The sequence below is a fragment of the Dipodomys ordii genome, unplaced genomic scaffold (genome assembly GCF_000151885.1).
Source record: "Dipodomys ordii isolate 6190 unplaced genomic scaffold, Dord_2.0 Scaffold14, whole genome shotgun sequence".
NCBI lineage: Eukaryota > Metazoa > Chordata > Mammalia > Rodentia > Heteromyidae > Dipodomys > Dipodomys ordii.
This window is the reverse complement of record NW_012267230.1, coordinates 6,891,614-6,915,805: the sequence shown is the minus strand read 5'-3', so window position 1 is coordinate 6,915,805 and position 24,192 is coordinate 6,891,614. Positions and strand designations below refer to the sequence as shown.

Below are 24,192 nucleotides of genomic sequence, written 5' to 3'. Positions count from 1 at the left end.
CCAAAAAAAAAAAAAAAGAGAGAGAGAGAGACTAGGCTTAGTGGTGCCTGTCATCCTGACCACTTGGGAGGCAGAGATAGGAGGATGGAGGGTTGAGGCCAGCCCTACAACAACAACAACAAAAAGTAAGATTCAAAGAATTAAGTGGGTGTTGCATTTCCCACCCATAATTACACTCATGCAGGAAGCCTAGGCAGGTGGAGGAGATGTAGAGAAAAGACAAGAAACGAAAGGTGGCTGGGGGCGTGGCTCAAGTGGTAGAGCACTAGCCTTGAGCTGAAGAGCTCAGGGACAGCGCCCAGGCCCAGAGTTCAAGCCCCACAAGTGACAAAAAAAAAATTCTTTTTGGACAATGTCAGCCCTTCCCTTGCTCTCTCCCAGTTCTCTCCTGTCATTCTCATCTACATGTTGTATAGTTGCTCTGTGTTCTTTAGAACTTGGTCTGGGGGTGGCTGGGGTACAGGATCAGTGACCTGATAAAGGGTGTGGCTGGGAATGGGGGTGGGCTGTGTGTTGGTCGGTGTGCGTAGGAAAGTCATGCTTCAGAAACTAGCCCTGGGAAGACAGTCTCACTGGATCAGACTCCCCGTTGTTAAAACAGAACTTACAAATTGCTTCATAACAGGCTGGACACTGGTAGCTTGTGTCTGTAATCTCCTACCTACTCAGGAGCCTGAGACCAGGAGGACTTGAGTGAGGTTCAGAGGCAGCCCAGGGAGAAAAGTCCATGAGATGCCATCTCTAGTGGACAAGCAAAAAGCTAGACTGGATGCCTGGCTCAAGTGGTAGAACACCAGCTAAGCAACCAAATCCAGCAAGTGTGAGACCCTGAATCCAAACCCTGGTACCAGAAAAACACAACCGATATAGAGCTCTAACCATGGTCTCATAGTAACCTGCAGACACTAAGCATAAAAAGCTGGATTTATTCTACACACCAGGCACCCACACTTGGAAGCAGTTTCCTTGCTTCTGCCAAGGACTGGAAGTTTCCCAGAATGGTAGGGGCTCATGCCTCCAGCTGGGAAGCAGAATGTCATCTCAGTGAACCAAAAGGTCCCCTCCCAACCTCCCACCATCACCTCCCCTTGGTTCTGTTGTACTGCGGCCTAAGCTCTTGTTCAATTTCTAGTATCTAGTCTTTCCTATCTGTCCCCCCCTACCCCTTGCCCTGTGCCTGCCTTGTCTCCTCTGGATTCCAGCTCCAAAGCCACCTCTTAAATTCCACCACCCCAGGGCTGAGAAGTTGGCTCAGTGGTAGAGTGCTTGCTTTGCATACATGAGGCCTTGGGTTCAATTCCTCAGCACCACATAAGCAGAAGCTGCCAGCAAGTGGCGCTGTGGCTCAAGTGATAAGACTGCTAGCCTTGAGCAAAAAAGCAAAAAGCTTAGGGACAGTGCCTAGGCCTTGAGTTCCAACCCCAGGACTGACCCCAAAAAAGAGTTGTTTCCAGGTCCCTGGTACAGAGAAGACCCTGCTTCGCAGCTGCCTCTATCCCAGTGGCCTTTCCCACCCCTTGTTTTTCCCAGGTTGCGGCCTTCAGCTGACTGCGGCCCCTTTCGAGGGCTGTCCTCCTTCATCGAGGCTATCTACAGCTGGATTGATACCCTGAGCAGGACGCCCGGCTACCAGTGGGTTGTGTGGATCTATCGGAATCTCATCGGCCGGGTGCACTTCTTCTTCATCCTTACTCTCATTGTGCTGTAAGCTGGGCTTCTGGGAAACTTGGGGTAGTGGGGGGAGCTCTAAGGGAACCCTACATGGTAACCAGATGAAGATAATTTAGGGTTGGAAAGCCAAGAGCCACAGCATAGCTCTGGGCTCAGGGTGGTCCTGACTCTACTCTTCAATAGATAGCGTTGTTTGTTTGTGCCAGTCCTGGGGCTTGAACTCAGGGCCTGGGGTTCTGTCCCTAAACTTTGCTTTTTTCTTTTCCTCTCAAGGCTAGAGCCTTACCACCTGAGCCACAGCCCCATTTCCAGTTGTTGTTGGTTTTTTTTTTTTTTAATTAGTTTGGTGGGTTTTGGTGCTTAATTGGAGAGAAGAATCTCATAGACTCTCCTGCCAGTTGCTGGGGCTGGCTTCGAACTGCAATCCTCAGATCTCAGCCTCCTGAGTAGCTAGGATGACAGGCATGAGCCACTAGCACCTGGCTGAATAAGTTGTGTTTTTTAATTTTTAATAATTTGTTTAATCTCTTTTTTTCCCCTGCCACTCTAAGACTTGAACTCGGGGCCTTGCATTGGCTAAACAGGCACTCTACCACTCCAGCCACAACCCCAACCTTTTTGCTTTCATTGATACACTCCCACCCCTACATACCCACCACCAACAGTGACCTGCCCAGAGCTTTGTTCTGAGCTGTCTAGACTTTGCATTCACTGGGTCTACAGGCAATGCTCCTTGCCACAAGCGGCATGGCCTACAACTTAACTGGACCTGGAGTTAGCCTCAGACCTCACAAGCTAAGGGCTCCATCTCACAAGGCTCCACCCACTGCTGATGCAAGTGGCAAGTCCCAGGATGTCACCTGTGCATCTGACTCATTGTCGGTGAGGTCAGGCCAGGTTGTCAGGACCCCTCCGCACATTCAATCATGTGTTGAGATGCCTCAAACTCAGGAATGTGTTCCTTCTTTACTATGGGTTAGGGAAGAACCAAGTGGAAGCCAGGCTTGGAAATCCCATGCTAGCCTTGAGCAGAAAAGCTCAGGGACAGTGCCCAAGGCCTTGAGTTCAAGTCCTAGGACCTGAACAAAAACAAACAAACAAGAAAAAAAAAACACACCCAAATGAAACTCACTTGTGAGCAAATGTGCTGACTCTTTTGCACCACTGAGATTGGGAGTCTCAAAGCCCTGACCAGCGTGTCTGTGGTTCTGTCTCTTCCTCCAGAATCATCACATATCTTTACTGGCAGATTACAGAGGGAAGGAAGATTATGATCAGACTGCTTCACGAACAGATCATTAACGTGAGTCCCCGTTGTTCCTGGAAGCAACCCAGAATGTGAGGGCTTTGGGCAATCTTAGGAGGATCTTGGGCAGTGTTGGGTAATCAGAGGAGAACTTGAGGTCTCTCACCACAGGCCTGCTTACTTGAAGGTCTCCCGCAGAGATATTTTCTCCCAAAGATCCCAAGCAGATGCAACAGCAACTCTTCTCAAACATTGACCACTGAGTTTTGCCAAACAAAACAAAACAAAAGCCTAAGCAGGAGAATCATGGTTCAGGCTGGCCAAGATGTAAACAGGAGACCCTATAAGAAAGCTAATGAAAAAAAGAAGAAAGGGGTGGAGGTATGGTTCAGGTGGTAGAGTACCTGCTGCATAAACTTTGAGGCTCAAGTTCAAATCCCCTGGACTCCCCCCCCCCCGCAAAAAAATCCACTGGTACATGTTAAAATTAGCAGGTACAAGTTTAGGGAGGAGGGTTGGGAATGTGGCTTAGTGGTAGAGTGCTTGCCTAGCATGCACTAGCATGGGTTCGATTCCTCAATACCACATAAGCGGAAAAATTGAAGCCTGGAAGTGGGTTGACCATGCCTGATCTGCCCCAGACAGAATTGCTGATAGCCAGGGTCCCCTACCTCAACACACAGGTATAATTCCTCCATACTCTCCCAGGAGAAGGTAGCTGTCTTGTTACTCTGTCTAGTTTTGAATCTCAGATCTCCACTAACACAGATAACTTTGGTAAATGGGACATGGACAGGGCTGATTTCGAGATAAGGCTGGGGGGAATCGCTTCACGACACAAGTCAGGAAGCCTTTGTGGGCAGGTTGCCATTAGCTTTGCTGTGAAATACATTTCTATTCATTAGAAGACAAGATGGCGGCCATGTCTATCCAGTTTCTGGATCCTTCCTTTTCACCGATAGTTTCTAAACCCAGCACTATCATCCAGTCCCCATGTCTTCCTTTTTGGCAGGAGGGTAAAGACAAGATGTTCCTGATAGAAAAGTTGATGAAGCTGCAGGATGCAGAGAAGAGAGCAAACCCCAGCTCACTTGTCTTAGAAAGGAGGGAGGCGGAGCAGGAGGTGAGGTCTGCCGCTGCTGAGGACCCCTACCAGGTAGACTGGACTCCTGTCAAAAGGGCCCCAGCCAACAGAGACCAAGACCTGTCCTGGGCAGATGGAGGTCGGGGGAGATTACACAGGGGCACATGGCTTTCTATGTTCAAGCATCTAGGTGTGTTTATTTTTATTATTATTTAAAAAATGATGCCAGGCACTGGTGGCTCACACCTGTCATCTCTAGCTACTCAGGAGACTGAGATCTGACACTCGCAGTTCAAAGCCAGCCCAGGCAGGAAAGTCCATGAGACTCTTATCTCCAGTGAACCACCCCCCCAAAAAAAAAGCTGGGAGTGGAGCTGTGGTTCAAGTGGTAGAGCACCAGCCTTGAGCAAATGAGTTCAGGGATAGCACTCGGGATCTGAGTTCAAGCCCAAGATTGTCATTAAACTTAAATAATTATAAAATACTAAGGGGGGGGGCACAAATCATGTCAATGACACAATGAGACCCAGGGGCTATATTCCTCTCCCTAGTGATGTAGCAATACTTTTCCCCTTTTTGGCAGCAACAGGACCCTTTGTATTGGGAGGAGCGTGATTCTGCGCCTGGTGAGTAACAACACAGACACACTATAGGACATGTATCCAAGCGATGCAGCCCTTGGTGGAGGCTGGAATCGCGCCTGTATGGATTTGTTCTTTCCGTTGTAAACCTGACCCAAACTGGCTGGGGTAGAAATCCAGGAGTTGGGCTTGCTTTAGGCTTGGCCTACAGCAGTCTCATGATGTCAGAGCCTTCCTTCTCTGACTTCTGCTCCTTTCACTAACAGGCCATTGCACAGCTGCTTTGCCAATCTCTTCCATCTTCTCTGTCTAGTGGGAAAGAGCAAGACCCAGAGGTCTGAGTGTATCATTGGGGCTGATGGAATGAGGTTGGCCAGTCGCTATGCTTTATAATGCACAGCACTATTTTGGGGTCAGATCGGAGTCACGTGACTCTGCTGTGGGTAGATTGTAAGGGAGTTCGGAGAGAGGATTACAGAAACTAAAGGGGAACCTAAGCAAGAAAGGCATGAGCAGCTTGTGGAATCTTCTAGAGGCACTGAAGTGTGTTCATTGTGGACATGGGGCTGGGTGGCTCTCAATGAATTTCTCTTCATCTTCAATTAACTTCCTGTGTTGAATCCAGACCTGAGATTCAGGCGATCCGTTCAAGAAGAGAACCCAAGAGCCTGATGACTACTGTGGCTAGTAGACCGAACCAGTTAAAACGACAAAAATGGAGTTTCTTCCAGGACACCAGAGCAAGGGCCTGGAGGAGCTTCCCAGAGAGGATGCCATGCCGAGAGGGCACAAGAACCCACAGTGCAAATGGCCAAGTAAAATGGGGGCTGTATGCTGCTATTTTTCAAACCTGGATTGCTGATTTTTTTCAAGACAGAAAAAAAAAATACTTAGGGTTTTCCAATAAAGACTGTGGTGATAATGAAATTAACTCATTCACACACCTGGGAAGAGATCAGCAGAGAACCATGCATCTTATCTCTAAATGTTATGCCTGAATCACTGATCCTTAGGAATCTCTCCCTCCCAGAGCTGGCAGAGGTTTTGAAACCTGTGCTAAGGGGTCCAGAATGAATAAAAATATGAGCAACTATGTAATTAATCAACTATGTAAAGCACTGCAATTGTCACCCTTGTATTTGTGATTTGGAGCTAAACGCATTCCCAGGTTATCCAAAGCTGACATACCATCAGAGGTCTTGTCTCTAAACTCTGGTATATATATTGAGCTCAAAAATTTTAGGGGTTGGACCAAGGTAGGGGAGGTTTGGGGGTACCAGGGGGCAGGGAAATCTTTGCTCCTGAGGTCTTTGCCAAAAGACTCACTGAGTGTTCTTAACACTGAAGGCTCCTCCAGACACTTTTTTTTTTTGGGGGGGGGGAGGGTGCTAATCCTGAAGCTTGACTCTACCACTTGAGCCACAGCTCCATTTTCAGCTTTTTGGTGGTTAATTAGAGATAAGAGTCTGGCTTCAAACCACAATCCTGAGTAACTAGGATTACAGGTGTGAGCTACTGGCACCCAGCTCCCTCTTAAAAGTTCCACTACTTGCTAATCATGCCACAAACGGGACCAAGCTTTCAACATGGGAGGCTTTAAGAGGCACTTAACCAAACCCCAGTACTTTCTGATAATGTTTAGAAGCTACAGGGCTCTTGTAGTGGTAAGGATAGGAAAGAGGAGTCTCTCTTTGGAGTTTGCAGGATCTCAGCCTTCAAGTGACCATTTCTTTCCTCTTTTTTTTTTTCTTTTGGTCGGTCGTGGGGCTTGAACTCTGGGCCTGGGCACTGTCCCTCAGCTCTTCAGCTCAAGGCAAGCACTCTACTGCTTGAGCCACAGTGCCACTTCTGGTTTTCTAGTGATTTTATTGGAGATAAGAGTCTCACAGACATTCCTGCCCGAGCTGGCTTTGAACCGTGATCTTCAGATCTCAGCCTCCTGAGTAACTAGGATTACAGGTGTGAGCCACCGGTGCCTGGCTCTTCTTTATTTTTTTGTCAGTCATAGGGCTTGAACTCAGGGCCTGGGCGCTGTCCCTCAGCTCTTTTGCTCAAGACTAGCACTCTACCACTTCAAGCCAGAGTGGTTAATTGGAAGGAAGAACCTCATGAGAACTTTCCTGCCTGGGCTGGCTTTGAACTGGGATCCTCAGATTTCAGCCTCCTGAGTACCTAGGATTACAGGCCTGAGCCACCAGCACCCAGCAGAAGCAGCCATTTCTTTGAGGCTGTGAGAGCTGTGTGGAGTTGGGAAGGCTATGTATATGAGAAAGAACCAAAGGCTTGACTAAGTGAGGGGCCTGTAACAGAGCTAGGTAAGCTAGGAGGCAGCTTCAACATTTAAAAGCAATGCAAGTTCAATTTAAATCTTGTGATTTAAGTTCACAATAACCCTTACATGTTCATGGGAGAAAGAGCAGAGCCATGGTGAATGGTGAAGAGCACGACCCTGGGGTCAGATCTGCCTGGATCTGAACCTCACAATACATACACCTAGCTTTAACTCTGCAACGAGCCTCTCAGTCATCAATGAAGAGAATGCTGTGTGTAAGTACACAGGCACCAGAGCCTGTATTGACATCAGAACTCGGCAGAAGTGCAACTCTGCCCCCTGCTGGTTTGCATGTTTACATCCAGCTGTGGCACACACCAGCTTCCTCAAATTCCTCCCATGCAGGATGCAAGGCTTGGCATACCGTTTTCCTCTCAGGTCCCTTTTAATGATTTTTATTAGTATGGTCACAAGTTTGATATCTACAGTACCTAGTTAACAGCTGAGAACAAACATTTGAAATAAGTAAGTGACTTAAGTATGGCAAGCTTTAAAAGGTCAACTCCAAATACTCATGCAGGTCTCATGCGTCTGCGTTTGCAGACTCGCCTCGTGCCCACCCTCCCTGGGCCGGCGGCGCCTCACTGGGTCGGGCAGGATCTGTCGAGCCTTTTCTCAGACCCAGATTCTCAAGATCAACAAGTGCTGAACTTAGGCATTCCATGGGGCATGGTGGCCATCCTGGGTTTTGGTGTGTTCAGGTAAAAATGCAATTACTAAGTGCTTGTGTACGCCCGCCCGATCACGAGGGCTTGGGCCAGCACTCAGGGGGGCATTTTGCTATCCCTGTTTGAGGCCAAGAGGCAGTTTCTGACCCTTGAGTTTCCCTGTCCCAGGGAGAATTCTAGAACTGGGGCGCACAGTCTTCTATCATACTGTCTGTGATGTAGCTGGCGCCCAGATAGGATTCGTAGTAACTCTTCTCGTTAAAGGTATTCACAGTCCAGCCGACCACCTGGACTCCTTTGGCTGACCATTTCTTCAAGTAGTCCCTGGGGAGAGAAGAGAACTCCATTCTGTTAGAAGCATGGTCGCTCAGTGTGGTGGTCATTGAGCCTTCACTGCAGTGGAATGGAACATGCCCCAACCCAGCTGGCCCCATGGCCCCATAATGACTGTCCTCACCCTGCCCATCACTACCTCTTCTCACCTATACCTCCCCCTCCTCCTCTGGAGATGACTGAGCCCTTCCATGTCTGAGAGCCAACAGAACTTTTTGTGGTCATGTTAATCCACTTCATTGGGGCTCTTTCCCTTCTTCCTGGACTAGGGCAGATGGCATGGTCTGGGCACCCCAGCCCGCTTCCTGTGCATCTGGCTCAGCTGTAATTTTCCACATTTGCTGAATTTCTATTCAATTAGCACCTCCGTAAGGGCTGAGACCAAGGCTTTGCGTCTTTCTCAATCTCCAACCTCCTCATGCAGGACTTACAACATGGTAGGCAGCAACCAAAGGCTATGGGAATCATGCATGCTTGAAATCATGGGAAATGTACGGCTATAATTGGCTGAAATCTGGGTGCTAGTAGGGGAATGAGAAAGTTTTTATGGTCTTTGGTGGTGGTGGTTGTTTTGTTGGTCTTGAGACTTGAACTCAGGGTCTGGGTGCTGTCTGTGAGCTTTTCCACTCAAGGCAAGTGCTCTACCACTTTGAGCCACAACTCAATTTCTGATTTCCTGGTAGTTTATGGGAAATAAGAGTCCCATGGACAATGAGACTCTTATCTCCAAAAAATCACTAGAAAACTGGAAGTGGCGCTGTGGCTCACATGGTAGAGCGCTCGCCTTGAGCTTAAGAGCACAGGGACAGAGCCCAAGCCCAGAGTTCAAGCCCCACAACCAACCAAAAATTATACATATATATATATATATACACACATATACTCATTACCTAACTTATATAACTAACACCTCTGTATATCACTTCTACAATAATAAAATGCACAAAGAAAAAATATCTAGTGAAAGCTGGGCACTGGTAGCTCACACCTGTAAGACTAGCAACTCAGGAGGCTAAGATCTGAGGATTTCAGTTCAAAGCCAGCCTGGGTAGAAAGTCCATGAGACTCTCATCTCCAATAAACTACTCAGAAAAAGCTAGAAATGGTGCTGTGGCTCAAGTGGTAGAGAGTTAGCTTTGAGCAGAGAGGCTCAGGGACAGAGGCCAGGCCTTGAGTTCAAGCCCACACCAGCAAAATAAAAAACAAAAAAGAACCTGAGGCTGTGAGTTCAAGCCCCAGTACCAATACCAACACCAAAAATAAAAGTCAATCTCTCTCTCTCTCTCCCTCTCCCGCTCTCTCTCTCATGAATCTATTTAGAAACAATAAACTGAAGCCAGGCACTGTGGCTCAAGTAGTAGAGTGCTAGCCTTGAGCTAAAGAGCTCAGGAACAGTGTTCAAGCCCCACAACCAACAAAAAGAAAAAAGAAACAGAATTCTTCCCAATAAGAGGCCAACAATCATTCACCCTAATAGAGGCACAGTGGTCGTTTTGGGTTATCTACCTCCTCAATTCCTCCCTCCCAGACAGCCATCAGGAAGTGTGCCAGAAGAGACAAAAACCCTTCCGACTTGGGCTGGGAAGGTGGCTCAGTGGTAGAGTGTTTGTCTTGCATGCATGAGGCCCTGGGTTCAATTCCTCAGCACCACATAAACAGAAAAAGCTGGAAGTGGCGCTGTGGCTCAAGCAGCAGAGCGCTTGCCTTGAGCTGAAGAACTGAGGGACAGCGCCCAGGCCCAGAGTTCAGGTCCATGACCAGCAAAAAAAAAAAAAAAAAAAACCCTTCCGACTTACGGGGATACAAAGTCCTTCTGCATGAGGAATGCTGAAACCCCACACAGGTACCACAGGATATTGTGCATGGTCCAGTCGAGCAAAATGTCCATCACCACAAACATGGACTGCTTCCAGAATGTTTCATAGCGGGCTTTCCCGTCTCCTGTATGGCTCAGGCTCCATGGCCTGTGTGTTAGAGCTGTTATGACATTCCGGTCTGTTTGTCTCATCTGCAAAAGAATTTTGAAAAACAAAATGATCATACGCTCAGACTCCAACATCTCAACAGCTTAGATTCAGCCAATGCGCTGGTTTTGATGAGGGCACATGACTTTCAACACCATGTCTATGAAATACCATAAACCCTTTGAGAAAATATTTAATGGATGCAGGGCATTGCCTGCACAGTTTAACAGAGGGCATTTTTAAAAGCTGAGAACTGTAAACTTAGTTGTTTTTTTTTGGCCGGTCCTGGGACTTGAACTCAGGGCCTGGGAGCTGTCCCTGAGCCTCTTTGTGCTCAAGGACAGCACTCTATCACTGGAGCCACAGCATCTCTTCCAGCTTTTTCTGAGTGGTTTATTGGAGATAAGAGTCTCATGGACTTTTTCTGCCTGGGCTGGCTTTGAACCTCAGATCTAGCCACTAGGTAAAAGCCTAGTTTGTTTTTTATGAGCCATGGTCTGGCTGTATGATCCAAGTTGGTCTCTAGTTCTTAGTCCTCCTGCCTCTGCCTCCTGGGTTACAGCTGTGCATTACCATGCCCAGCTTATTAGTTGAGAAATATTTAACATCTTTTTTAAATGAGCCAGGCACTGGTGGCTGTAATCCTAGCTACTCAGGAGGCCAAGATCTGACAACTGAGGTTCAAGTCGAGCCCAGGAAGGAATGTCTCTGAGAGTCTTATTTCCAACCAACCAGCAAAAATCCAGAAGTGAGAGAACTGTGGCCATACACCAGACATGTTATCCAGAACTTACCTTATAGATAACTTCCGGCAGGAAGGAGCAGACCACACTGCTATTGTATAGCTGTGGGAATTCCATATATATTTTCTTTAGAGCATCAGTAGCCTGTAAAACAGATATTCATGTATTTAAAATCTATGAAAACATTAAATTCCCAGCCAGTAATTAATTATATTAAGCAAGCTTCTGATGCATTGAAACAGTGCACTAATATTGCATAAGCAATGTGAAAGGTTGGGGCATAGCCACTGGGATATTTTCAACTCATGCCAGCAGCCAGGGGGCGCTGTACATCCCCTTCTTCAGGGGCCATGTCCCTGTGTGGCCCCCCCTACACACCTTTGGAAGGTATGGCAAGTTGCAAACTTCTCCCCTTCCCCCTCCCCTGGTTTAGCCACAATGAACTACTCTCTTACAGCCACCGCCTGCCTTTCTGGGGAGCCCGGGGCAGGAAGATATGCTGGGCCCAAGGGCTGAGGGGACCCACAAACCATCACCAATATAATGGGAGAAGTCAGGGTGAAAGCAATTGAGAAGGGAGCTCCTCCTGACTTCTCCCAATAAAACAAAAATCCCTTTTTGTAGCAGTTCAGCTGCTAAGAAATGAGAAAGAAATGACTTTATTTATTTATTTATTTTTTGTCAGGCCTGGGGCTTGAACTCAGGGCCGGGGTACTATCCCTGAGCTTCTTTGCTCAAGGCTAACAGTCTACCACTTGAACCACAGTGTCATTTCTGGCTTCTTCTGTGTATATGGTTCTGAAGAGTCAAACTCAGGACTTCATGCATGTTAGGCAGCACTCTACCACTAAGCCACATTCTCAGCCTCGAAATGACAACATTTTAAATGCTAACATTATGGACCCCTAGTGAACACTGACACCAAAAGCAGTGAATACCAGTCAAGCAAACACTGTGTGTGTCCTAATTCCTAGATACCACTAGTTTCTAGAATGTGGCACAAGGGGCTAGGAAGGTGGCTCAGTGGTAGAGTGCTTGCCTTGCATGCATGAGGCCCTGGGTTCGATTCCTTAGTACCACATAAGCAGAAAAAGCCAGAAGTGGCGCTGTGGCTCAAGTGGTAGAGTGCTAGCCTTGAGCTGAAGAGCTGAGGGACAATACCCAGGCCCAGAGTTCAAGACCCACAACTGACCAAGAAAAAAAATAGAATGTGACACACACCCAAAACATTGTAAGCAACAAGATGCATTCCTCCTGGATAAAAAAGAACCCAGAGCCAGGCACTGTAGCTCACACCTGTAATCCTAACTACTTAGGAAGCTGAGATCTAAGGATCTTGAAGCCAGCCTGGGGGAGGACACTTTGTGTGAGACTCTTATCTCCAATTAACCACCAAAAAGCTGGAAGTAGAGCTGAGGCTCAAGTAGCAGAGCACCAGCCTTGGGTATAGAAGCTAAAGGAGACTGTAAATCCTCTGAGTTCACGTTCCAGTACCAAAGAAACAAACAGTAGAACACAGATGCTTCACTAATGTGGATGAGCATGCGCTACAGGACCTCAATTTTTTCCTGGCTATTGAACTAACACCTGCACTTGTCCTAATGCTTCACACTGTTTATTTAATTCTCATAACAACTGTGTATGTTAAGTTTCTTTCTTTTGTACCCAGGAAAACTGAAGTGACTCTTGTGTCCAATTCTTCCTTCCCTTTTCTAATGTCTAGTCCAGGAGTTCCTCTGAACTGCTTTGGTAATCATCTTTTGTAACTGCTTGTGCTAGCTGCCGAACAGGGGGAGATCTATATCTGTATTTGTGTATGTATGTATGTATGCATGTATCTATCTATCTATCTGTCTGTCTGTCTCTTAAGAAGAGAAAGGAACAGAAAACAGCTATTTGTGGGAAGAACTCGCAGTCACACAGCAATGGCTTTACCCATGTGAAGCACAGAGGATAAATGTACCATATTTGCATGGCCTTTGACATCAAAGAAGATGGTGAGGTTATGGCTGAGGCACTCGGTAACGGCTTCCCGCAGGGTGGGGATCTTTTCATCAGGGAAATCATTCCTAGAGTAGGGGCAAGAAGGGCACAGCATAGGGAAAAGAGAAAGAGACAAGTTTAGTGCAACAGATATTGTGTGTAACGTCTGCTTCAAAATAGAAGTCAAGTGTTCCACCAACTTCCTTCTCCACCCCGCTTCCCCAGGCTCTTGCTAGAGGTACTTGTTCCCAACCAAAGAACAGCAGCATCAACAAACATCATTCCCACTGCTAGGTGCTGGTGGTTCACGCCTATAATCCTAGCTACTCAGAAGGCTGAGATGTGAGAATCACAGTTCAAAGCCACCCCAGACAGGAAAGTCCTTGAGACTCTTATCTCCAATTAGCCATCAAAAAGCTCAAGTGTAGCTCCAATGGTTGAGCACCAGCCTTGAGCACAAAAGCTCAGGGACAGCACCTAGAACCTGAGTTCAAGCCTCAAGACCAGCGCGTGCACACGCATGCACGCGCACGCACGCACGCACGCACACACACACACACACACACGATTTACAATGCATGAGAAATCAGTTTTTCTCTCAGTGAAACTTCACTCCAGCCACTCTGGTCACCATCGATCATTCCCACGGCTACTCTGACTCTGTCAGGATGAGCAAATCTCAGCACAAAGAGCGTAACTGGAGAGAGAATACCTACACTGCCTATTTTCCTGCACCATGGGCCTTGACACACTGCAGTTACTTCACATGGCATTCCATCACAGGAGATGAAGCCTGGCCCAATTGTGGGCGCACCTCCCAATTGCTGGGCACACATGCTACAATAAAGATGGGAAGGTGACACACTGACAGATAGGGTGCCTTCTCAGGATTTGGGGGATGAGGTAGAGCCAATGCCTTTCTTCTTTAAGTGTGAAGGTGGAACACAGCATCTTAGCTGCAAGGCTGCTCGGTATTAAAGCATCCAGCAGAGCAAATAAACATCTGGTGACTGAGCAGTAAGCCTGGCACCTGGCCTCTGAGGTTTCCTGGTTGTCATGGTATGTGTAGCCTAATATTTCCTTTGGCCGACTTTTAACTCCTTGAAGTTCAAATCCTAGGGAAGTAAGCTCTGATCCTCAGGCAGGGAGGACTATATTGAATTGCTGGGTCAACTATCCATAGTCATTGCCTAGAGAGTTGATGAGCTTCATGGAACAGTGAGCAGTTCCCACTGCACAAAGCAGCCAAGAGGAGAGGGATATGGACCACCACATTCCAAAGCCCATTACCCAGCATTCCAGTTCCAAGCTGTATGGGGATAGGAGGGTCCATTGGTGTGTAAGTTTGAGATGTCCTAAGTTAAGGGTCAGAATTGATGTAGACAATTTATCTTCTAGAACATTCAGAGTAAAATGCTTGGTTAGATCACAGAACTCTCTTCTTGTGGAGAAGTCCTATAGGACTAGTGCTCGCTCTGTCTCTCCCTCTCTTTTTTTCTCTCTCTCACACACACACATACATACACACACACACGTTCACCTTTTGGAAAATATACCAGGAGGGCATTGAACTCAACATCTAAAAGAACTTTCAGCTTTGCAGGGTTGAGAGACATCATGCAAACAAGAAACAGCACAGAGTAGCAGACATTTCTTTGAACTGAAAAATGGGATGTCAAGATTCTAGTCCTGGCTTCTTATTTTAACACCAGTGATAGCCAAATAGAGCTAGATAAATCTTGCTCTTACAGATAATTCCAGAAAAGTTCTAAGACTTAACTCAAGACCAAGTAGGAAGCATGATCAAAATGACAGCATAACCCAATTATCATGAGAATAATTCTGAGGCCATATTTGGCCTCAGGGGGAAAGACTAAAAATACACATGCTGTATTTTTGTTGTTCCTGGTGCCTGTTCATCACTTGGGAAACCTGTATACAATTCAAAACAAAACGAGTCTCCTGGAGCAGAAGGTTTAATTAGAAGGTTCCAGTGTCTCGGGGTATTCCTCTCCAGAGGTTCCGAGATCTCTGTAAAGGACCACGGGTTACTTACCTGAGTCTGTGATTTGCGGCAGGGTTAAGTTTCCTGACTTGTTCAAATGTCATATCACACAGTCGCCCAGAACCATCCGTGGTCCTGTCCACTGTGTTATCGTGCATTAAGACAGGAATCCCATCGGAAGTAAACTCAATGTCCAGCTCCACGCCCGAGGCTCCATTCTTAGCTGCCTTAACAAAAGCATCAGCAATGTTAATGTCAAGGGCTGCAGACACCCCTTCGCAGCAAGGCGCTCAAGAAGGCCTGCACATATGGGCGCTGGTAGCTCATGCTTGTAATCCTAGCTACTCAGGAGGCTGAGATCTGAGGATCATTGTTCTCGAAGCCAGCCCAGGCAGGGAAGTCCATGAAAGTCTTATCTACAATTAACCAGAAAAAAAAAAAAAAGAAGCCAAAAATGGAGCTGTGCAAGTGGTAAAATGTCAGCCTTAAGCACAAAAAGCTCAGGGACAGGGCTCAGGCTCTGAGTTCAAGCCCTAGTACTGGAACAAAAAAGAAAAGAAAAGAAGCCAGGTAGCCAGGCGCTGGTGGCTCACGCCTGTAATCCTAGCTACTCAGGAGGCTGAGATCTGAGGATCATTGTTCTCGAAGCCAGCCCGAGCAGGAGAGACTGTGAGACTCCTATCTCCAATAAACCACCAGAAAACCGGAAGTGGTGCTGTAGCTCAAGTGGTAGAGCACTCGCCTTGAGCTGAAGAGCTGAGGGACAGTGCCCAGGCCCAGAGTTCAAGCCCCACGACCAACCAAAAAAAAAAAGAAGCCAGGTGCTGGTGGCTCATGTCTGTTATCCTACCTACTCAGAAGGCTGAGATCTGAGGATCATGGTTCAAAGCCAGCCCTGGGCAGGAAAGTTTGAGACTCTTATCTCCAATTAACCACCAGAAAACAGGAACTGGAGCTGTAGCTCAAAGTAGTAAAGTACTAGCCTTGAGCTCAGGGTGCAGTGCACAGGCCTTAAGTTCAAGCCCCACAACCAACACTAACTAACTAACTAAATAAATAAATAGAAAGAAAAGAAAAGAATGAAAACCTGTAGGGCTGGTGGGGTAGACATCTGCTCTTACTCATTCTGCACCCTTCTCTTGGCAGACACAGCCCTGATCTCCTGGTTCCCCATGGGGTGGGGTCAGTCCGCCCCAAGGGGCACATAGGGGACTTGGGACGCCAAGTCTGAACAGCTGAAGTACTGAGAGCTCCTACACTCTGGGTGTGGCAACTGGAGATGATAAGCTAGTTTGGCATCAACAAGATGAGTCAGCCTCTTGGAGGTTGAGCCCCATGCTCTGTAAGATACACACTGCGCTGTTTCCAGGGGTGTCTATATGCTATGTCTGTGGCCCTGGCTGATGGCTCAGCAAGATGTGGTAGTGAGGATCTAAAGGAGAACCCAGGACCAGGTGCCCTGCATGCAGAGGGAGAGGACACCCAAGTGCTGGTGTCATCCCTAGCACTGCAAAGCAAACCAGCAAGCCAATGGGAAGAGTTCACAGAGCATCTGAACTCTGCACTGAGATCCACCGTCTACCTGCTTTCAGGCTTGTGAAGATGGGAAATATTTCTTAGGATAACAACACGAACACACGAACACACACACACACACACACACACACACACACAGTTGAGTGTCTTTGGCTCTTACCTGTCATCCTAGCTACTCAGGAGAAAAGAGATCTGAGTGAGGATCACGGTTTAAAGCCAGCCTGGACAAGAAAGTCCAGGAGACTCTTAACTCCAATTAACCACCAAAAAAAGCCACAGTGGAGGTGTGGCTTATGGTAAAATACCAGCTTTGAGCATAAAAGCTCTAGAATAGCACTCAAGCCCTGAATTTAAGCCCAAGACCAGATCACACACACAAAAATCAGGATCTCTTGTGAGTATGTAGGTGTATATATGTTTTGTGTGTGTAATATGTGTACAGTTTAACAGATGTTCCAGAAAATAATAACAATGAAAGAGCAATAGCTAGTAGTCACCAGTACCAAGATAAATAAATAAACTCCCAATTCCATCACTATGAGGCCTGTCACCTGGGTGAAGTTAATTATCTACTCTAGCTTCAGTTTAATCCTCAAGATAAGCCAGGGTGCCTGTGGCTCATGCCTGCAATCCTAGCTACTCAGCAGGCAGATATATGGAGGATTAAGGTTCAAAGCCAGCCCAGAGAGTTAAGTCTGTAAGACTCCATCTCCAATCAAATTGCAAAAATGCTGTGAGCAAAGAAGCTGAGTAAGCAAAGCAAGAGAGCGCTCAAGGTCCCGAGTTTAAGCCCATACTGAAGGAAAAAAAAAGCTGCAGTGAGGATTTAGAAATGAAATGACAAGCCGGGCGCTGGTGGCTCACGCCTGTAATCCTAGCTACTCAGGAGGCTGAGATCTGAGGATCGTGGTTCAAAGCCAGCCCGGGCAGGAAAGACCGTGAGACTCCTATCTCCAATAAACCACCAGAAAACCGGAAGTGGCGCTGTAGCTCAAGTGGTAGAGCGCTTGCCTTGAGCTGAAGAGCTGAGGGACAGCGCCCAGGTCCAGAGTTCAAGCCCCACGACCGACAAAAAATAAAAAAATTAAAAAAATAAAAATAAAAAATAAATAAAAGGACTGGGAGTGAGGGTAAGAGAGAGTGAGAGGAAGCCTGCCAAGATTCTTAGCAGTGCCTTGTAGAAAAGGGGTAATTGGTCTCAAGGCTGGCTGCCAGGGTAGTGAGTGTGAATCTATGGGTCTGAGGAGAATGGTGATAAACCGATGTTCCAAATAATTCAGAGGACAAACAAAGCCACTTTCTAAGAAGATCCACCTATTTGATCCATTTAGCATAAACCCATTTACTGACCACCAAGGCCTTGTTGGACCTGACCCATGTCCTACTCCATCCGACACACTGGGCTCTGCTGTTACCTTCAAGTCAGGCCTTCCTTGGCTTCTTTGGTTCCTGCCAGGCGCCAACACCATTCCTACCCTCAGGACCTTTGCCCTTGCCACGCGCTCCCTTTATCGCTTTTCCCACGGCCCCAAACACACCTGGCTCATTATAATTCTGGTTCCCAACTGAAACGATCACTCCTTAGGGAGGATTTCTTGGAGACTCCCCCCACCCCAGAGTCGAACTCCAGGGGCTCCCCATCTTTCACCTCCTCACCCCATGGCTTCATTACACTTCTCTCCGGGCATCTCCTTTGTTTACGAGGTGTCTCCTCGCTTCCCCCCCCCACTATGATGGAAGCAGGGATTTCCCTCCTCCCCCACCCCTCGCCCCGTCCCACCCCCGTGGTCCTGGCTCAGGCCCCGGCACGTGGCAGCTTATATAAATAACCGCTGCATTCTATCCACGCCTGCAGTCCCGGAGGTTCCTAGCCGGGGAGGTGAGGGGTCGGGGCCGCCGCTGGGCGCTGCTCCGGGAGGTCGAGCCGGACATCCGCGGGTCACGCTGGGCGGCCGGGCCGGGGGTGTGTGTGTGTGCGGTGGGCCGGGGGGCATCGGGGCGGCAGAGGCCCCGGGCGGGCCGGGGAGGAGCGGGTGAGGGGGGCGGGGAGGATGCGCTCACCTGCCGAATGGCCGCCAGCGTGTTCTCGGGGGCGTCGTGGCTGCCGCCGCGGTGGGCGATGGCGCAGACCCGGTCGCGGGGCTTGAGGACCTGCAGCACCCGGCGGGAGGGCACGGGTTCGAAGCTGAAGAAGCGCAGCAGGACGTAGAGGCTGCCGGTGAAGAGACAGGCATTGAAGGGGCTGCGGGTCAGCAGCAGCAGCAGCACCAGCAGGAAGGAGAAGGGACCCAGGAGGCCCCCCTGGTCCTCCCACAGCCACATGCCGGCGCCCGCACCGGCACGGACCGGAGTCCCGGACCCGCCGGGCTCCCGCAACCACACAGCCACAAAGCGACGGGGGGCCGCGTCCGGGGACTCGGCCGTAGCCGGCTCCCTCCGCGGGGACCAGCGCCGCACAATGGCGCCGGCGGCCCCATCCGGAGAGGGAAGCGGCCTGGATAGCCAATCAGAAGCCAGGATCGCCGGCGCTGACAGGGGGCGGAGACTCTGCCATGGCAACGGGGGCGGGCCTAAGCCCCAGGCTCAGGTTCCAAAAGACACTTTGGGTGATCCCGGGTCAAGACTTCACGTCCTGGAGCGAGCGGACTTGGGGTCAAAGGCCAGAGGGCATCTTAGTGACTCTTGACTCTGCCCTCCCTGGAAGCTAAAGTCAAGGAACGGAAGAAAGCAGCTGAGTGCTTAGCTTGTTTATCCTTTGAACAAGATCCACTTTAGTGTTTGTTCTAGGGAGATTTGCATTCCTATGTCTGTGCTGCTAACCCAATTAGCCCGGCAGCAAATATTTACCCAGCACTTGGGCCCTTGAGTACCCTACAGGCAAATCCTGTATGCACATTTTAGTCTTACAATGACCCAGTGATGTTATCTCAGAAGATAAAGACTGCTTTAGAACAAAGGACTCCATATCTGACAATGAACCTGGAAGGAATTTTAATCATTTCCCAATTTAATGTAAACTGAAAGTAGGTGAAAGGAAGTTAACAACTTAACATTAGTGCCTGGTGAATAGGGACCCTCTAGGAATAGGAGATGGGGTAGGTTCTCAAGCTCTTAATTCCCATTCTGTAAAATAGGATTATGCTTCTTCCTTGCCAACGAACAGGAAAATATGCCTGACCCTTCTCCTTATTGTTCTACTCGGGTGGACGCCTAAAAGCTGCCTTTGGATGGGAATGTGGCCTAGCAGTAGAGTGCTTGCCTAGCATGCAAGAAGCCCTGGATTCGATTCCTCAGTATCACATAAACAGAAAAAAAGCTGGAAGTGGCGCTGTGGCTCAAGTGGTAGAGTGCTAGCCTTGAGCAAAAGAAGCTCAGGGACAGTGCCCAGGCTCTCTCTGAGTTCAAGCCCCAGGACTCGGAAAACAAACAAACAAACAAACAAACTGCCTTTTCTGGGCTCACACATTAAAAGCAGGAGAAAAGTTTGGCATCCTGCTTCCATTTTGCATGGTCCTTGCTATAAAGCTATTCTCACTCTGAGTCATTATACAATCACCTTGGAATTTGAAAAGGACACCTGGTAGCTCTCACCTGTAATCCTAGCTACTCAGGAGGCTGAAATCTGAGGATCTCAGTTTGAAGCCAGCTCAGGCAAGTGAGACTCTTATCTCCAATTAATCACCAGAAAACTGAAAGTGCCACTGTGGCTCAAAGTGCTAAGATGCCAGCCTTGAGCAAAAAGGGGAAGGGACAGTGTCCAGTCCAGAAAAGAAAAGAAAAATAAAGGACACCTGGACCAGGGGGCTGGTGGCTTATGCTCGTAATCCTTGCTACTAAGGAAGAGGTTGAGATCTAAAGATTGTGGTTCAAAGCTGGTTCGGGCACAAAAGTCCATAAGACTCCAATTAACCACCAAAAAGCTGGACGTGGAGTTGTGGTTCATGTGGTACAACATCATCCTTAAGGGAAAAAGCTAAGCTCAAAACCATGTTTATGTCCCACTAATGGCACAAAAACAAGAACAAACTGGGTGCTGATGACTCTCTCTTGTAGGTGAAGGGAAGTTACCTACTGAGGAGGCTGAGATTTGAGGATCAAGGTTACTTAGATGAGAAAGTCCTTGACTCTCTTATCTCCAATTAACCACCAAAAAGTGAGACTTAGAACCTTGTTTCAAGTGTTAGAGCACTAGCCTTGAGCAAAAGAAACTCAGGGACAGTGTCGAGTCCCTGAGTTCAAGTCCCAGGACAAGCACAGAAAACAAATAAATAAAAGAAATTTAAAAAAAAAAAGAAAGAAAGAACAAGATTGTTGGTTATGGAGCTTGAACTCAGGGTCTGGGCACTGTCTCTGAGCAGTTTGCTCAAGGCTTAGTGCCCTACCGCTCTGAGCCACAGTGCCACTGCCAGTGTTCTAGTGGTTAATTGGAGATTAGAGTTTCACAGACTTTCCTTTCTGGGCTAGCTTTGAACTGCAATCCTCAGATCTCAGCCTCCTGAATAGCTAGAATTACAAATATGAGCTACCATCATCCATCCCAAACAGTGACTCTTAATAAATGTTTTACCCCTTTACTTCTCCATTATCTATTCAAGCCAATAGCTTTTATCTGTACCCCAATGACAACTGAAGATGGGCTGAAGTGCTACATTCCCATAGCAGACCCATGCCACATCATAAATCCTTTTCTGGCTTTCACCAACTCTGTTTATTTATGGGGACAAAGGGCCAGGCCTGACGTGGAGTTTGGGAATGGGGGTCTGAAAACTCCATTTTCAATCATTGTAAAACATATAATGTTAGGTTTTTAAAAAGAGATAGCCGAGTAAGAACAGCACAACACACGTGCTATTCAGGTAAGGGGTAGGTTTATCCATTGTTCTGGCTGGCACCAGGCCATGTTGGCCCTCCACTTGGCGGGGAAAGGCCTGGGAAAGAGCTGGAAAAGAGAGGTGGGAAAGAGAGAGCTGGGAAAGAGAGGGGAGAGCTGGGAAAAGAGCAGAGAAGGAAAGAGCTGAGAAAGAGCAGAGAAAAGAGCTGAGAAAAGAGCTAGAAAAGAGAGCGTCTGGCCCTGGGCTAGGCCTTATCTAGGGTATGGGCAGAGAAAGGTGTGGCCACATCAAATTCAGATGTGACCTCAGCGGATGCAGATGTGACTTCTTCCAGGTGTGCCAGTTGCCTAGGTAACGCAGGTACTGGGTAGAGACTTTGCTGTGAGGAGGGTGGAGTCTGCTGGCCATCCAGGAGCAGACCTTACATATAATATAGTCACCTATTTTTTTTTCTCTGTAGATAAAATTATTTCAATACTAGATGCTACTTACAAGCCTGCACCCCACTGCAAACCGGGGTCCAAGGTGAAACAGTCACAGTTTAAAATGGCAGAAAAAGCTCCAATTTTTTTTTTTTGGCTAAAATTCTTTTATCTAAAGAGCATGTTACCAACTTTGCAAAATATGAGTCGCAGGTTCTATTTTCACTTCCCCCTTTTTTTTTTAATTGGTTGTGGAGCTTGAAATCTGGGCATGGCCGCTGTCCCTGAGCTCTTCAGCTCAAGGCTATCACTCTACCACTTGAGCCACAGTGCCACTTCCAGTTTTCTAGGGTTTATTGGAGATAAGAGTCTCAAGGACTTTCCTGCCCAGGCTGGCTTTAAGCCATTATCCTCAGATCTCAGCCTCCAGAGTAGCTAGGATTACAGGTGTGATCCACCGGCGCCTGGCTTCTATTTTCACTTTCTAAGTCAGCTTTACCTTCCAGCTCTCTTACCCTCCTAACAGTGCCTATGCTTGCATATATGAAATAGGGATTTGAAAAGTGCTCATTACAAGTTTGGTTGTGATGCACAATTGAAATAACTCTTTTTGTTGTTGTTGTTCGGTTGTGGGGCTTGAACTCTGGGCCAGAGCACTATCCTTGTGCTCTTCAGCTCAAAGCTAGTGCTCTACCACTTGAGCCATAGCACCAGTTCTAGTTTTCTGGTGGTTTATTAAGGATAAGAGTCTCATGGACTTTCCTGCCTGAGCTGGCTTTGAACCATGATTGTCAGATCTCAGCCTCCTGAGCAGCTAGGATTATAGCCATGAGCCACTGGCCCCGGCACAATTGAAATAACTCTTGCACAACCTCTGCTATCTAAGCCTTTAGTAAGGGAAGTAAAGCTAAAATGAGCAGTAAGAATTATATAGAATGTGAGGAACAAGTCCTCTGTCCCTATAACAGAAATTGTAGCACCCTGATTTTCCAATGGGACACCCCAACACTCAGCCAATTGGGCAAGGAGTCTTTATTAGTTGTGTGGCAACTGCTTCCAGCCCTCAGAGCTTTGGAGTACAGCAGCCAAACTCTCTCTCTCTCTCTCTCTCTCTCTCTCTCTCTCTTTCTCTGTCGTGGAGCTTGAACTCTGGGCTTGGGCACTGTTCCTGCGCTCTTCAGCTCAAGGCGAGTGCTACCGCGTGAGCCACAACACCACTTCTGGTTTTCTAGTGGCTTATAGGAGATAAGAGTCTCACAGATTTTCCTGCCCTGGCTGGCTTTGAACTGTGATCCTCAGATCTCAGCCTCCTGAGTAGCTAGGATTACAGGTGTGAGCCGCCAGTGCCCGGCTCAGCCAAGCTCTCTTACAACAGCGTTTTCGAGGGACAAGAAAGCCACACACAGGTGAGTCTATGTGATAGCAAGCAGGTGTACAGAAGCAGAATTAGTAGTAATTACAACAAACAGTTACAGTTTTAATAAGCAAAGCAATAAAGTCATCAAAGCAAAAACCACATTCCAGGTTCCCCCTTTGTTTCATTCTCTATAAGGATTTAGCTGAAATTTACCAGAATTCATTCCAATCTTCTTACTTACCACACCCAAAAATCAAACCACCTTCCATGTGAGTCTCTGCCTCTTGAAGTATCCTAACTTCCTGGGGCCGGTGGGACTCAAACCCACAATCAGCAAAAGGAGTCACCAACACCCAGTCAATCGGGCTAGGAACCTTTATTAGCCGTGCCAACTGCTCTTCACTATACCAAGACAGTGAAGAACAACAGCCAAGCTCTCTTGTGGCAGGGTTTTAAAGGGGACAAGCAGGGCACACAGGTGGCATTGTATGTAACAGCAAGCAGGTTTACAGAAGCAAAACTAGCAGTTAGTGATCACAAATATCAAGTATAATTTCAATAAACAAGGCAATAAGTCATCAAGGTAAAGGTTACATTTCCAGGCTCCCCCCTTGGTTGCATTTCCCAATAAGGGTTTAGCTGATATTTACCAGAACACATTCCAAACTTCTTACTTATCACATCCCAAGTCAAACTACCTTCCAGGTTTCTTGGCTCTTTCTGAGTTTCACCGTTATATACCACACTTAATTTGTCTAACTCTGTAATTTTCTTTCTCTGTGTCTCTACTTTTGAGGAGTTTCTTTAGTGATTAACCTGGATTCTCTCTACAAAGAGGTTCTGCCTTTAATGTTTGCCCTATTCTTACAGTATGTCTTGGCAGTTCAAATGGGATGCAACTAGAAAACAGATTTACAGATTGAGATGGTATTAATTGGGGGTATACCTGGAAGTTTGCAGGCTTACTGGGAAAGTGGGTTACTAAGAAAGCTATGAGGGCATGTTAATCTTCTTCTCCCAAGGGAAAAGCAAGAAAGACTGAGACCAGACAGCAAGAAGGATGTCCTGCCAGTGAACTGTAGCTCAGATGCCCTAATTTTAGTGGGGGTCACATTACCTGGGCTGGCTTTGAACTTTGATCCTCAGATTTCAGCCTCCCGAGCAGCTAGGATTACAGACTTGAGCCACTAAGGTCGGTCCTTTTTGCTCATGGCTGGTGCTCTACCACTTGAGCCATAGCTCCACTTCTGGCCTTTTCTGCTTATGTGATGCTGAGGAATCAAACCCAGGGCCTCATGTATACAAGGTGAGCACTCTACCACTGAGCCACCTTCTCAGCCCTAGATAAAAGTTTTTAATGAAGACTTTTCCTCAAGGAGTGGGAAAGGAGAACAAAGAACAAACCCGTAATAACACAACAAATTGAGTTGAAGTG

At 47.6% G+C, this 24,192-nt stretch overlaps 2 protein-coding genes across 2 annotated transcripts in view; one reads left to right on the top strand and one right to left on the bottom strand.

Moving 5' to 3' along the window:
* The window catches only part of Tmc5 (transmembrane channel-like 5), a 48,238-nt gene extending 42,613 nt beyond the window's left edge, over positions 1 to 5,625 (top strand). Inside the window, 6 exon segments of the mRNA XM_013011193.1 lie at positions 382 to 410; positions 1,531 to 1,704; positions 2,896 to 2,974; positions 3,930 to 4,040; positions 4,585 to 4,627; positions 5,208 to 5,625. Coding sequence (XP_012866647.1) covers positions 382 to 410; positions 1,531 to 1,704; positions 2,896 to 2,974; positions 3,930 to 4,040; positions 4,585 to 4,627; positions 5,208 to 5,254 — 483 coding nt within the window. The 3' untranslated portion in view covers positions 5,255 to 5,625.
* A 1,668-nt stretch (positions 5,626 to 7,293) lies between these two features.
* Positions 7,294 to 18,612, bottom strand: Gde1 (glycerophosphodiester phosphodiesterase 1). Its single transcript, XM_013011767.1, has 6 exons — positions 18,208 to 18,612; positions 14,662 to 14,837; positions 12,586 to 12,691; positions 10,674 to 10,766; positions 9,712 to 9,923; positions 7,294 to 7,906 (listed from the first exon to the last, which is right to left on the bottom strand). Exons 1-6 carry the CDS (start codon positions 18,466 to 18,468, stop codon positions 7,759 to 7,761), a joined length of 996 nt encoding a protein of 331 aa, XP_012867221.1. The 5' UTR covers positions 18,469 to 18,612; the 3' UTR covers positions 7,294 to 7,758.
* Between the last annotated feature and the right edge of the window lie 5,580 nt (positions 18,613 to 24,192).

What these genes read in the sequence shown, in the direction of transcription:
- Gde1 (XM_013011767.1), bottom strand. Translation starts at nt 18,468, where the DNA reads ATGTGGCTGTGGGAGGACCAGGGGGGCCTCCTGGGTCCCTTCTCCTTC. An exon ending in GCCGCAAATCACAGACTCAG is followed by an intron (nt 12,692 to 14,661) that starts GTAAGTAACCCG and finishes CCCCTACTCTAG; the next exon opens with GAATGATTTCCCTGATGAAA. An exon ending in CAGAAGGACTTTGTATCCCC is followed by an intron (nt 7,907 to 9,711) that starts GTAAGTCGGAAG and finishes TTCTCTCCCCAG; the next exon opens with GGACTACTTGAAGAAATGGT.